The sequence below is a fragment of the Lactuca sativa genome, chromosome 5 (genome assembly GCF_002870075.4).
Source record: "Lactuca sativa cultivar Salinas chromosome 5, Lsat_Salinas_v11, whole genome shotgun sequence".
Taxonomy (NCBI): Eukaryota; Viridiplantae; Streptophyta; class Magnoliopsida; order Asterales; family Asteraceae; genus Lactuca; species Lactuca sativa.
The window spans coordinates 37501-53629 of record NC_056627.2 but is presented as its reverse complement, the minus strand read 5'-3'; the positions used below and the strand labels follow the sequence as shown (position 1 = coordinate 53629).

The 16129-nt window shown below is 32.5% G+C and overlaps 1 protein-coding gene and 2 pseudogenes across 1 annotated transcript in view; all 3 read left to right on the top strand.

The window, feature by feature from the left end:
- Positions 1 to 5885: 5885 nt before the first annotated feature.
- Positions 5886 to 7554, top strand: LOC122198194 (photosystem II CP47 reaction center protein-like; annotated as a pseudogene).
- A 4703-nt stretch (positions 7555 to 12257) lies between these two features.
- On the top strand, positions 12258 to 13680 carry LOC122198199 (NAD(P)H-quinone oxidoreductase subunit H, chloroplastic-like; annotated as a pseudogene).
- A 1-nt stretch (position 13681) lies between these two features.
- LOC128126283 (NAD(P)H-quinone oxidoreductase subunit 1, chloroplastic-like) overlaps positions 13682 to 16129 on the top strand; it is a 2737-nt gene continuing 289 nt past the window's right edge. The window contains exons 1-4 of the mRNA XM_052764029.1: positions 13682 to 14069; positions 14163 to 14216; positions 15377 to 15463; positions 15554 to 15652. Coding sequence (XP_052619989.1) covers positions 13682 to 14069; positions 14163 to 14216; positions 15377 to 15463; positions 15554 to 15652 — 628 coding nt within the window. The remainder of the gene's footprint in view (positions 14070 to 14162; positions 14217 to 15376; positions 15464 to 15553; positions 15653 to 16129) is intronic.

The following is a 16129-nucleotide window of genomic DNA, read 5'->3' as shown; positions in this document are numbered from 1 at the left end:
ATCTTTCCTTGTTTGGTAAATTTAGACACTACCACAAATGAAAGAATCAAATTCATATTTCCAATATTGCTATAAATATACAAACATCACGTTTTCATGAATGCCATTGTAAGGAGATAAAAGTAAAGTAAAAAAAACTTTTATTATTTTAAAATGCGGAAAAACTTTTCCTTACAATGCAACTTGAAAATGAAAACTATGCTATTACATGTTTCCTAGCAATCTATCATAACTCCTAAGAAGTAGCTCAAGAATTCAATCTTCAACCAAGCGAAAGAAATCCATCTTCGCGATCAAATTCAACATACTCTTTCTATAAGTTTCCTTCCCTTTGCTTGATCCTGCTAAATATCAAAATGCAACTGAGTCACATTTTGTATTAAGAATCATCAACTGGGAACTTAACAGAGTTAGATAGTGGACTTTCCTGAAGTAGAGTCAAACTTTTGACTTTAAAATCCTTAGGTAAATTTGGAAGCTTCGCAAACAGTTCCCCTTCCTTTGGCAATTTTAACAAATGGACCTTTTGGTAATGGTACATGGGACTATCACAGACTTAGTTTTTCTCTTTACCATTTGGTCAACCGAGTTGACTATCACAAACTTAGTTTGGTCAACCGAGTTGACCTTTTGGTAATGGTACATGAGACTATCACAGACTTAGTTTTTCTCTTTACCATTTGGTCAACCGAGTTGACTATTGTCGATCCCTTTCCATTGGGAAGAGAATGCTTTTTCTGGATTTCCAGTGTCATCATTGTCAATGTCCATAAAGTTTTGGGAAGTCGATCTTCTAATCAAATTTGCTTTACTAGCCTTCCAAATCATTGCTGATTCAGCAGTACCAAGCAAATTGATAAGATCATTAAGAGTCTTGTCAAAGTCTGTTTCATAGGAGTCCCAAAGGAACTCACTATATGACTTAGAAAATGATTGAACCACCAACTTTCTCATGACTTTGACACCCAACTCTCCCGGCTTGTCAGTATGTGACTTCATCTCCAAGATGTGATCACACCTAGACCTTGCCTTGCCAATAGGGATTGAGTGACCTTGAACTTGTTGGTTAGGGAGAATAATTGGAGGAGGTGGAGGAAGTAAAGTTCCAAGAGATTTGGGAAGATCATAGACGTCTGAACTAGACATCTACAATGGGAGAAATTCAAGTAAAGTTGATTTAAGTCCTTAATATAACACCCAATATGAAATATTAAGGCTAGGACCCAACAGACTATTTTATAACTTGGAAGAGGGATGTCGTAATTCAAGCTATAAAATATTTGAAGTTTGGTGAATGACGATTCACCAATTTCCACCAAGATAAACGAAATGTATTATTAGGTTTAAATTGGTTTTGAAACTCCTAGATTCTTTTGAGATTCATTTGAACTTTTCAATGGAATGTTTCAATCTCGAGTGTGCCCTTCAGGTTTTGTGACTGGGATGCCGCGGATCACAAAACAAGGTGTGAATAACCATGTAAATATACTTCGTACCCTTAATATTTACCCCTCAATCGATGTGCCGGTTAACCACACATGCTCCGCCGATAATATGATAAACATTAAGTTACCCTTTGCCTACCTTGTTAAATCAAGCTAGTGTGTCGGTTAACCACACACGCTCCACTAACTGACTTAAGTAAAGTGCAAAGTATAATTCCATGGGTTAGCACCAAATTCACATTTTCGTATGTAACTAAGATTGGGTATTAATAAGAGTTTAGTTACTTAGTATTTATCATTAATACTTTTAATGAAAGGAGAATTATAGTCATTGTCCTACCCGTTCGGCTAACGACCCTCCACCGGTCAAGGAAGCGGTGGGTGAGATTGGAGACCCATTAAACTGCCATTTTATAGGCAGTAACCTTATACCTCCTTATAGACCGGCATCGTGAATGAGACCTACTAATGGTAAGACGACTTTACTCTTATATATATATATATATATATATATATATATATATATATATATATATATATATATATAAATATTATTAACTTATAATATTATAAAGTATAAGGGTTGAATTTTAACTTTTAAAATTGTAAGGGCTTAACTTGGAATTAAAGTATTCATAAGTGAAAACTTTACAAATTCAAAAACCTGAGGGCAAGTTTTCAAAATATTCAAAACTAATTAATTCCATAACTTATGTGTTTAAAGTAGTTTTAATTAAAAAATCTTCAAGTTCCATAACTTGATGACAAGTTATGGAAGACTTTAAACTATTAAAGAATGTAACTCTTCTTCTTTGTAACTTAGGGGACTAATTAAGGTTACACATTTTAATGATTTAATGAAGTGACTCTTGAACCTCCATAACTTGAGGACAAGTTATGGAGTCATAAAACCATTTAATGAGGACAAGACTCTTGATTTTGTAACCGTTGCCAACTTTTATGAGTTTTAAGAAACTTTAATGTGACTTTTCTTGTAACTTGAGGACAAGTTACATAAACACATTTTATAATCAATTCTAAGATTAAAATGGATCAAAGACACATAATCAATCAACCTTTTCTATTAATCTAAGCAACTCATATGAACAAGATAATTGGAATCAAACTTTTTCATGTAATTAGCATAACACAGAAACTAATACAAAACATGAATTTATTAAGAATTATCTTTGAAATTGGATTAGTATGAACATTACCACATCAAAAATAAGTTTATAAGTCCAAAAACAACTTAGGGTAATTTTCCTAGTCCAATTCCAGCCAAAATAGTCGAATATATGTTGTCTGGGGGTCCAACTCGTCGAGTGCATGAACAAACTCGACGAGTTGGATGCTTTTTGTCTTGGACTCGGCGAGTCCATTAGTGGACTCGGCGATTCTATTGTACAGACAATACCAAAATTTGATTTTTAAGCAGTTTAAGCAAGTATAACAAGAAAACAAGTCTAGGCTATGATACCACTGTTGGGTTTTGAGCATTCTAACACTCCTATGGTGTACATGCAACCCTATAAACCTTGGATCTATGTTTTCTCTATTATACATGCAAATATTAAATATTCCAAGGTTTCATCCTAACTAGCATATTATGAAGCACCTATACTACAAAGTTCTAGTTAGATGACATACCTTTTGATGTATCTTGATGTCTTCAAGCTTTAAGATCTTAGCCCCAATAGTGTGGAAGCCTCAAGTGGAATCAGAAATCACCAAAATACCTTGGAAGAACTTGAGAGAATATGTATTCACACTAAAATCGGCCCACTCTTATGTCCTTATACACTAGTGCGATTTCTTGTGCCAAAGGTCTCTTTATATAATATGGAGGATTAGGGTTACATCCATGTAAACCCTAATACCCATGACATTTGATTTCAAGGATCCATGTAAACCCTAATACCCAGTAAAGGTATGAAGTTTTAGTTTATATCAGAGTTATATCCCTAACATGAAACCATTCTAGTACTTGTTACATTTTACCAGTTACGGATTCTATTAACTGATTAACTAGAATGATTAAACCTCAACTAGGTGATCAGACTAACAAGAATTAAAAACCAAACGTTCATTAAGTTCAAAACGGAAACAACTAGATAGAAGCACACAATGAAAACCGAATCTAATAACTGGTCACATGGAAAGTACTAGTCTACTACAAAACTGAAAACTAGGGTTTTAGCTAGAAATGGCTAAAAACAAATTAAAACTATTAAAAAGAGAAATGAATTGATTAATTTTTCTAAACTAAGTGTTGGAGATGATTCACATCCTTCAGATCTTTAGAAAGTGTTGAAAATTATCATAAATCGCCTTCAGAAGGGTTTTTTGTCGTTTGGAACCATCTAACCTTCGAATCTGATCAGGAGTGTTGTATTTATATGCAAGCAGGAATCTTCCGGAGAAAGAAAGTAGAATATTTGATCGTAGATATAGCAAATACAATCGCAGATTTGACCAAAATATCACGAACTGTCATTTAATGAAATACGATGTTATTTCTGGCACTTTTCGAACTTCGAAGAGAAAATGTGATCATATATGTTAAGAGACCTCTGGTGTGAAAAAAAGTTTGTGATGCTGAACTGGACTTCCGATAAGACAATCGGAAATACCTTTTTCTCATATTACTCTCTCGATACATAATCTAATGTTTTGAAAACAAAATTTCTTATATCGAATTCAAAGTGCCATGCTATTATTAGTTAATATTCATATTTCATATGGTGAAGGCATAGTCTTCTTTTTTCTCTCAAATAAAAGCCTCATTGGCGCCAAGCGTGAGGGAATGCTAGACGTTTGGTAATTTCTCCTCCGACCAGGATAAAATATCTCATTAAAGCGGCTGATCCCATGCATATTGTATGTACATCTGGTTGCACAAATTGCATAGTATCATAAAGAGCCACCCCCGATATTACCCATCCTCCAGGAGAGTTTATAAACAAATACAGATCTTTGGTATCATCCTCGATACTGAGATATATCATGAGACCAATAAGTTGATTCGAGATCTCGATATCAACCTATTGACCTAAAAAAGTAATCTTTCTCGATAAATTCGGTTGATTAAGGTCAAATCCCGTCAAAACCGTACAAGCGTCTTTTGATGAATATGGTTCAAAAAAAAAAAAAAGAATCAATGTGTAGATTCCAATACTTATTATTTTTTCATAGCAAGTTCCTTCTAACTTATAAAAAAGTATTTTCTTTTATTTTCACTAAACACGAGTTTGTCTTCCTTTCCTTATTAACGTATAATATCAAAAAAGAATTCATTAAACTTATCCAGTTAACTTCTCATTGATGGATTCTTTCATCGCGATTCAATCCAAATCACAATGTTATTTTCTTGTTCTTAAATGCGCCTCTTTAATCTTTTTAGGTTTATGCTCTACTCCGGGTAAAGATCCGCCCGATTTTGATTTGCACATATAGTACAAATGCTCCCATTACCACTTCTTTTTCTTATGCCTTTTTTTTAATTCACGCATTCCGTAAAATAGTTGACGGCTTCATGCATATTACTCGATTGATTAACAGAAGAGTTTGAAATAACTTCTACTTACAAAAAAGGATTTCTTTCAAATCAAATAAAAATAGGAATCCTTTATTATATAAAATAGATATATTATCACTTGTTTTTTTTAAATGGAGCATGGATACTTCAATGTAGTAGTCCAATTAAGCCAACCATAAATTCTTCTAATTGATAATAGTAATTTGAATCCCCCCCCCCCCCCAAAAAAAAAATGGATCTAATTGCACTTCACGCTCCAATTTTTTGATGATTCAATTAATCTTTCGTGGACGAAACAGAGGATATCTCGATTGGGGAGAAAACGGGGAAATCCGATATGACCCAATATATCTGACAAGTCGCACTATATGTCAACCTAAGATGCATCTTCCTCTCCAGGACTTGAAAAGGTACTTTTCGAACACCAATAGGCATTAAATGAAAGAAAAAAGAACTCAGTAGTAGATTTTACTTTGATGTGGAAACGTACCAAAGCTTTTATTATCTTTATAATTATCTTTATAATATTGTACTTTATCCTAATCATATTTTATTATCATATTTTATTCATAAATTAGAAAATTTTATAAAGAAAGTCAGAAAAAATAAGGGAAAATTATTACGAATAATGTCCTTTAATGATGAACAAGTATGGGCACATTGCTCATATAAAATGGCATTAACCTCCCCATTGCGTATTGGTACTTATCGAGTATAGAATAAATTTGCTTCTCTTTGTTCCTACGAACAAAATTGTTCCATTATTACCAACATAATAGAACAAATATGAACCCTTGCGTCGAAATAATCCACTAAAGAGGGGGTCCATAACATAGTCATAGTATATTTCCAATGCAATAAAGTTACGTAGTGTCTTTTTTCTTTCATAAAGGGGTATTTCCATGGGTTTCACTTGGTATTGTGTTCATATCGTTGTATTGAATGATCCCGGACGGTTGCTTTCTGTTCATATAATGCATACAACTTTGGTTGCTGGTTGGGCCGGTTCTATGACCCTATATGAATTAGCAGTTTTTGATCCATCTAACCCTGTTCTTGATCCAATGTGAAGACAGGGTATGTTTGTTATACCCTTCATGACTCGTTTAGGAATAACCAATTCATGGGGTGGTTGGAGTATCATGGGGGGGGACTATAACCAATCTGGGTATTTGGAGTTACGAAGGTGTAGCCGGAGCACATATTGTGTTTTCTGGGTTGTGCTTTTTGGCAGCTATCTGGCATTGGGTGTATTGGGATCTAGAAATACTTTCTGATGAACATACAGGAAAACCTTCTTTAGATTTACCCAAGATCTTTGGAATACATTTATTTCTTGCAGGTGTGGCTTGCTTTGGTTTTGGTGCATTTCACGTAACAGGTTTGTATGGTCCTGGCATATGGGTGTCCGATCCTTATGGACTAACAGGAAAAGTACAAGCTGTAAATCCATCGTGGGGTGTGGAGGGTTTTGATCCTTTTGTTCCGGGAGGAATAGCCTCTCATCATATTGCGGCAGGGAATTTGGGCATATTAGCAGGCCTATTCCATCTTAGTGTCCGCCCGCTCCAACGTCTATACAAAGGATTACGTATGGGAAATACTGAAATTGTCCTTTCCAGTAGTATCACTGCTTTCTTTTTGCAACTTTTGTTGTTGCCGGAACTATGTGGTATGGTTCAGCGACTACCCCCATCGAATTATTTGGGCCTACTTGTTATCAATGGGATCAAGGGTACTTCCAACAAGAAATATATAGAAGAGTTAGTGCTGAGTTAGCTGAAAATCAAAGTTTATCAGAAGCTTGGTCTAAAATTCTTGAAAAATTAGCCTTTTATGATTACATCGGAAATAATCTGGCAAAAGGTGGATTATTCTGGGCGGGCTTAATGGATAACGAGGATGGAATAGTGGTTGGATGGTTAGGACATCATATTTTTAGAGATAAAGAAAGGCGTGAACTTTTTGTACGTCGTATGCCTACGTTTTTTGAAACATTTCCGGTCGTTTTGGTAGACGGAGATGGGATTGTTAGAGCCGATGTTCCTTTTCGAAGGGCAGAATCTAAGTATAGTGTCGAACAAGTAGGTGTAACTGTTGAGTTCTACGGTGGTGAACTCAATGGAGTCAGTTATAGTGATCCTGTTACTGTGAAAAAATATGTTAGACGCGCTCAATTGGGGGAAAATTTTGAATTAGATCGTGCTACTTTGAAATCCGATGGTGCTTTTTGTAGCAGTCCGAGGGGTTGGTTTACTTTTGGACATGCTTCATTTGCTTTGCTCTTCTTCTTCGGACACATTTGGCATGGTGCCCGAACCTTGTTTAGAGATGTTTTTGCTGGTATTGACCAGATTTGGATGCTCAAGTAGAATTTGGAGCATTCCAAAAACTTGGAGATCCAACTACAAGAAGACAAATAGGCTGATATAACATTTCTTTGGTGTCTTTCGAATATATTTTATTTTTTTGATATAGGGTACCAATCTTGATTTGCATCGTCATTTTTTTGTTACTCTTGCTCTTTCTTTATTCGGGATATGATCCCCCAAAAAAGAAACAAAAAATAAACAGGTATGGAAGTTATAATTGTAAACCACGATCGAATCTATGGAAGCATTGGTTTATACATTCCTCTTAGTCTCGACTCTAGGGATAATTTTTTTCGCTATCTTTTTTAGAGAACCTCCAAAAGTTCCAACTAAAAAATAAAAAAATGAAATGATTTTTCATTATCACAATTGAAGTAATGAGCCTCCCAATATTGGGAGGCTCATTACTTTAGTTAGTCCCCGTGCTCCTCGAATGGATCTCTTAGTTGTTGAGAAGGTTGCCTAAAAGCGGTATATAAGGCGTACCTAGTAAAACTTACAAGTAAACCAGATATAAAGATAGTGACTAGGGTTGCTGTTTCCATTATTATATAATTTCAAGACCACAAAGGATCTATGATAAGATTGTTTATTTACAATGAGATGGTATACAAAGGCAACAGATTTCAATGAATACAATAAGATTTATGGCTACACAAACTGTTGAGAACGGTGCTAGATCTGGTCCAAGACGAACTAATGAATTCGGAATATGGTAAAGTAGCTCCTGGGTGGGGAACGACCCCTTTGATGGGTGTCGCAATGGCTCTATTTGCGGTATTTCTATCTATTATTTTGGAGATTTATAATTCTTCCGTTTTATTGGATGGAATTTCAATGAATTAGATCTATAAGAACCCACAAGTCCTAGCTTTTCAATAAAAAATGAATCATTTAGAGCTAAGATTTCTAGCTCATTCTATTTTGGTAGTTCGACCGTGGAATTTCTTTGTTTCTGTATTTCTGGAATATGAGTGTGTGAGTTGTTATAATTGATCCTATTAATATTACAGAGAATGGGGTCTGTCATCTTGATAGAGATGGTTCTACTTCGTCGGATATTTATTATAGTATCTGGAACACGGAATATATGAAATCGATTAAGAAATATTTGAACTATGATTCATACTTAATATTAAAACCTCGCGGCCGGACTCCAAAAAAATTTCAAACAATTAGAATTTCTAAAAATAAATCGAAAATGTTTCTTCTTTCAAATGCCTATTTATGCTTAGTTTGACTCAAAGACAAATATTTCTTCATATTTTTGGTAATTATCTATTCGTGGAATAAGTGATGATCCGATGGTTCTTACTCTGGGAATCTTTGGGCTTAACTTAGTATTTTTATTGAATCATCATGGTTATAGTATGAATCCGGGGGTTTAATCGATTCATAGGGTCTTAACAAGAGAATTCCTATCAATAATCAAGAAAACAAATAATAATCATTATATACAAAAACAAATAAAAGAAGACAAATAAGCTGATATAACATTTCTTTGGTGTCTTTCGAATCTATTTTATTTTTTGATATAGGGTACCAATCTTGATTTGCATCGTCATTTTCTTGTTACTCTTGCTCTTTCTTTATTCGGGATATGATCCCCCAAAAAAGAAACAAAAAATAAACAGGTATGGAAGCTATAATTGTAAACCACGATCGAATCTATGGTCATACAATTTAATAAACGAGTTACACCAAAATTTTAAAAAACGACGAAAAGAACAAGGCATAATACAAGGGCTGGGACGCTAGCTACGAACAAGAAAATATAAACATATAGATTTTTTAAATCGTTCGACACGAACTTTAGAAACTTTGAAACAGTCTAATTTAAATAATTCTAATTCTGATATTGTTAAAAAAATTAATAATAAAGATTTAGGTTTTATAAGTTATTTGGAAGAACCAAATTTTCGTCGATCCGTAATCAAATGATTTATGCGCGCTCAAAGGCGTAAATTGGTTATTTGGGGACCGTATCAAGGAAATCCTCATTCCTCGCTTTTTTGAAAAAAAAAGCAAGATTTCCCTTTTTCTATATCCGACCTAATCAAACTTTTTTTAAATATTAAAGATCGGTTAGGTAAAAAGTCAAAATTTTAAATTTTAAATAAACAATCCCCCCAAAAAGAAACAAACAGGAAGACGTAATGGAATTCTGGGAGACCATTCCACATGGACACAAAACAAGAAGTATTCTGTTAATATAGCTCAATCAACTTTTAGAAAATATATTAAATTACCTTTATTGGTAATAGCTAAGAATATTGTCCGTATTTTATTACGGCGATCACCGGAATAGGATGAGGATTTCCAAGATTGGAATAGATAAATTTATCTAAAATGCAGCTCTAACGGTCTTCAATTCTGCAAAACAAAATTTCTTAAAAATTGGTTAAGCGGAGGTTTTAAGATAAAAATCTTATATCCTTTTCATTTGAAACCTTGGCACAGATCTATGCTAAGACTCTATGATTCTGATAGAGATCTAAAGCAACAAGAGGATTTTGATTCTTGTTTTTTAACAATTTTGGGAATGGAAACGGAACATCCTTTTGGTCTTCCTCGAAAAACACCTTCCTTTTTTGAACCCATTTTTAAAGATATAGACTATAAAGTCGAAATTAGAAAATTAAATTTTAGAGTTCGAAGAATTTAAAAAAAAAAAAGAAAGAAAGAAGCAAAAGCATTTTTCTTTATAAAATAAAAAATAAAAGAACTTTTAAAAGGAAATAAAATTTCATTATTTCTACCGAGAGAAATATATGAATCAAGTAAAACTCAAACAGAAAAGGATTCCATAATCAGCAATCGGATAATTCATGAATCACTTAGTCAAATTCGATCTATAGGTTGGGCAAATTATTCAAAGGCAAAAGAAGAAATGAAACATAGGATTGATAGAAGAAAGACAATCAGAAATGAAATAGAAATAATGAAAAAAAAAATAAAATTAATAATGCATAATCATCCCAAAAAATTTTGAAAATATTAAAAATAAAAAATATTGAATTATTAGTTAATTTTTTCATTGAAAAAATATACATATGGATCTTTCTATGTATCATTAATATGTGCGGAATCCCTCTACAACTTTTTATCTAATCAACAAAAAAATTATTGATAATAATAAATACATTAACAATAATGAAACAAATCAAGAAATGATTAATAAAACAAAACAAAATAAAATTGAATTTATTTTGTCTATGACTATAAAAAGGGCTTTTGATAATCTTAGAAATAGTAAGCGGAAGTCATATATTTTTTTAGATTTATCTTACTTGTCACAAAAATATGTATTTTCAAATTATCGCAAACGCAAATTATTAACTTCAATAAGTTATGATCAATTCTTCAATATAATGGACCGTCTTTTTGTCTTAAGACTGAAATAAATGATTTTTTTTGGAAGACAAGGCATATTTCATTCCGAATTAAGACATAATAAACTTCCAAATTATGAAATGAATCCATGGAAAAACTGGTTAAAAGGTCATTATCAATACGATTTATCTCATATTACATCGTCTAGATTAATCTCCCCAAAAATGGCGAAATAGAATCAACCAATGTCAGACGTCTCAAAATAAAGATTTAAACAAATGTTATTCCTATGAAAAAGACCAATTATTTGATTAAAAAAAAACAAAATGATTAAAAAAAACAAAATTCGAAAGTCTATTTATTACCAAATAAAGAGGATGATTTAAAAAAAAAACTATATATATATGATCTTTTATCATATAAATATATTCATTTTCAAACTAAAAATAACTACTATATTTATAGATCATCATTAGAAACAAATAATAACCAAGAAAATTCCACCAGAAATAAAGAAATTTTTTTTAGCAGACTCAAGAATATTCCTAGTAAGAATTATTTAGGAAAAAACGATATTATATATATGGAAAAAAATAAAGATAGACAATTTTTGTATAAAATTAATAAAAATATTAAGGTTGAACCTAATAAGGACCAAATAAAGGATAAAAATAAGGACCAAATAAAGGATAAAATTCATAATAATGGTCTTTTTTTATCTTCCGATTGATTCAAATTTGGAAATAAATTACAAAAAGGTATTTTTTTTATTGGATGAGAATGAATGGAAAAATCTTAATCTTAAATTGCCTCATATCGAATCCGAAAGTTTTTTTCTTTTCAAAGTTTGTGAGACTTTATCATAAATTTAAAGAGAAACCTTGGTTTATTCCAAGCAAATTACTTCTTTTTGATTTGAATATCAATTACAATTTTAGTGAAAATGAAAATATCAACGGAAAGCAAGAAGATGATTTTTTCAAATTTAGACCATCAAATTCAAAACAAAATTTTGAATTAAATAATCAAAACAATATTGAAGAATACTTTTTAGAATCCACCGAAAAACTAAAAATCTTCCTTAAAGGAATATTAATTCTGGAACCTGCCTGCCTATCTCTAAAAAATGACAGACAATTTTTTATTTATCAATTCATAGGTATTTCATTGGTTCATAAAAGTAAGTATTAAATTAATCAAAGATACAAAAAACAAGAAAATGTTGCTAAAAATATAGACAAAAAATTCTGATTTGCTTGTTCCTAGAAAACATTTATCGTCTAGACGCCATAGAGAATTAAGAATTCTCATTTCTTTTAATTTGAATTTAAAGAATAACATTGGTGTGGATGGAAACACATTAGTTTACAACGATAACAAGATTAAATAATGGAGTTAATTTTTGGATGAAATTATTTTATGGTAAAAAATTATTTTATGGTAAAAAATTCATTTATTTCAATTATTTTTCAAGAACAAGAAGAAAACAAAGAAAACAGAGGATCTGTTGAATTTCAAGTAGTAAATTTCACCAATAAGATACGTAAAATTACTTCACATTTGGAATTGCACAAAAAAGACTATTTATCTCAGAGAGGTCTGCGGAAAATTCAGGGAAAACGTCAACGATTGCTAGCTTATTTGTCAAAAAAAAATAGAGCGTGTTATAAAGAGTTAATAGGCCAGTTGAATATTTGAGAGAGAAAAACTCGTTAATTTGAAGAGTTAGTTTGAATTATCGCTTAAAGTTTGATGAACTTCTTTTCGCTTTCAGCAATTCATGGAAGAATGAATCAGGAAAAACCTATGACTGGACCAGCTACAAGAAAAGATCTCATGATAGTCAATATGGGACCTCACCACCCATCAATGCATGGTGTTCTTCGACTCATTGTTACTCTAGATGGTGAAGATGTTATTGACTGTGAACCAATATTGGGTTATTTACACAGAGGTATGGAAAAAATTGCAGAAAATCGAACAATTATACAATATTTGCCTTATGTAACACGTTGGGATTATTTAGCTACTATGTTCACAGAAGCAATAACTATAAATGCACCAGAGCAATTAGGCAATATTCACGTCCCTAAAAGGCCCAGTTATATCAGAGTCATTATGTTGGAGTTATGTCGTATAGCTTTGCATTTGTTATGGCTTGGCCCTTTTATGGCAGATATTGGGGCGCAGACTCGTTTATTCTATATTTTTCGAGAAAGAGAATTGATATATGATCTATTCGAAGTTGTCACCGGTATGCGAATGATGCACAATTTTTTTGCGTATTGGTGGAATCGCTGCTGATTTACCTCATGGGTGGATAGATAAATGCTTGGATTTTTGCGATAATTTTTTAACAGGAATTGCTGAATATCAGAAGCTTATTACACAGAATCCCATTTTTTAGAACGAGTTGAAGGAGTAGGCATTATTGGTGGAGAGGAAGCAATAAATTGGGGTTTGTCGGGACCCATGCTACGAGCTTCCGGAATACAACGGGATCTTCGTAAAGTTGATCATTACGAGTGTTACGACAAATTTGATTGGAAAGTCCAATGGCAAAAAGAAGGGGATTCATTAGCTCGTTATTTAGTACGAATCAGTGAAATGACAAAATCCATAAAAATTATTCAACAGGCCCTAGAAGGAATTCCGGGAGGGCCCTATGAAAATTTAGAAATCCGCCGCTTTGATCAAGTAAAAGATATTGTATGGAATGAGTTTGATTATGGATTCATTAGTAAAAAACCTTCTCCGACTTTTGAATTGTCGAAGCAAGAACTTTATGCGAGAGTCGAAACACCAAAGGGAGAATTAGGAATTTTCTGATAGGAGATAAGGGTGTTTTTCCTTGGCGCTATAAAATTCGCCCACCGGGGTTTATTTATTTGCATTGCAAATTCTTCCTCAGTTAGTTAAAAGAATGAAATTGGCTGATATTATGATGATACTAGGTAGTATAGATATCATTATGGGAGAAGTTGATCGTTAAAATGATAATTGATACAACAGAAGTACAAGCTATTAATTCTTTTTCTATATTGGAATCCTTAAAAGAGGTCTATGCGATCATATGGATGCTTATTCCTATTTTTACTCTTGTATTAGGAATCACAATAGGTGTACTAGTAATTGTTTGGTTAGAAAGAGAAATATCTGCGGGTATACAACAACGTATTGGTCCTGAATACGCAGGACCTTTGGGAATTCTCCAAGCTCTAGCAGATGGTACCAAATTACTTTTCAAAGAGAATCTTCTTCCATCTAGAGGAGATACTCGTTTATTCAGTATTCGACCATCTATAGCAGTTATACCCATTTTATTAAGTTATTTAGTAATTCCTTTTAGTTATCACCTTGTTCTAGCCGATCTCAGTATCGGTATTTTTTTTTTATGGATTGCTATTTCAAGCATTGCTTCTGTCGGCCTTCTTATGTCAGGATATGGCTCAAATAATAAATATTCTTTTTTAGGTGGTCTACGAGCTGCTGCTCAATCAGTTAGTTACGAAATACCATTAACTCTATGTGTGTTATCAATATCTCTACGTGTGATTCATTAAGACATAAATTGCCCCTACTTCTTTTCTTTCTAGGAAAGAAGTTTCATGATTTGAATATCTATTTTCGTTTTTTATTCATTATTCGGGGGTTGATGAAGAAAACCAGATAGTTATATGAGTGAAAGAAACGTCTTATCAATTTGCAGTAAAAGATTGAATCTCATTTCCTAAGTACAAGAGTTAAGAAAAGTAAACATAAGTATTAGAGACTGTTTACCCCAAGATTAATTGATTAGTGATCATAACTTGATGCGGGTTTAAAAGATCAACTTTATGGGGTTTTTACTATCTATTACCATATGTATTACCCTAAAGTAGATTGATAAAAATGAGTGGATAGCTAGGAACACTAAGGTATACAAAGGATTCGTAATAGAGATTATGTAAGTCTATTTTTCTCTAGATAAAAAGAATTCTATTTGGGGCTTTAAATTGGTAGAAATGATCAAGGAGTACTTCCCATGATTCCGATCCAGAGTATACTTCTATTCACCGATTAAGTAAATAACTATCAAGAACGAAGTAATCCTTTAACTTTATTTAACGTCCCCCTTTTTGAGAAAGGAGAATAGGAACGAAAAAACTCGAGAGACTTAATGGAATTGCACTAGAAAAAAATAACTTTTTTCTTTCTCAATATAGAGATAGAATGCTTGTCATAATTTGTGAACTAATGCAACGTCTAATTTGATTTCGTAATTAAAAACATTAGGTTGAAATATCTATGGATATTGCTACAAGAAACATTTTATTCAAGGATTAAGTTATTACTCAACAAAGAAGAATTTGAATTATTAAAAGATAAGATGAATTCAGAAGCACTTTATTATAAATATAGCAAACAGAATTCTAGTGTCTAATGGGGACCTTACAATGGATTTGATTTTCTCTCTATATTTCCTAGAAACATATCAAGAAAAATAATAATGGACGGGTCCTTAGATTTATTTGTGACCTTTGAGGAGCCGTATGAGATGAAAATCTCATGTACGGTTCTGGAATAGGGATGGGAACAGTGATGTTATCATCCACTATGATTATCTAACAGTTCAAGTACAGTTGATATAGTTGAAGCGCAGTAAAAATATGGTTTTTGGGGATGGAATTTATGATGTCAACCTATAGGCTTTCTAGTTTTTCTAATTTCTTCCCTAGCCGAGTGTGAACGATTACCCTTTGATTTACCAGAAGCAGAAGAAGAATTAGTAGCAGGTTATCAAACCGAATATTCTAGTATAAAATTTGGTTTATTTTACGTTGCTTCATATTTAAATCTACTAGTTTCTTCATTATTTGTAACAGTTCTTTACTTGGGGGGTTGGAATCTTTCTATTTCGTACATATTTGTTCCCGAGGTTTTTGAAATTACTAAAAGGCGTAGAGTCTTTGGAACAATAAATGGTATCTTTATTACATTAGCTAAAACTTATTTGTTCTTGTTCATTCCTGTCACAACAAGATGGACTTTACCGAGACTGAGAATGGATCAATTATTAAATCTTAGATGGAAATTTCTTTTACCTACTTCTCTAGGTAATATATTATTAACAACTTGTTCCCAACTTATTTCACTGTAAAAAAAATACTTCTATATTCATATTCACGACTTGTCTCAAACAAGAGAAAGAAACAAGTATCCTATTTTTTTTTTATAGATATTCACGATATGTTCCCTATGGTAACTGAGTTCATGAATTATGGCCAACAAACAGTACGAGCCGCAAGGTATATTGGTCAAGGTCTCATGATTACCTTATCAGACACGAATCGTTTACCTGTAACTATTCAATACCCCTACGAAAAATTGATCACATCCGAGCGTTTCCGCGGACGAATCCACTTTGAATTTGATAAATGCATTGCTTGTGAAGTATGTGT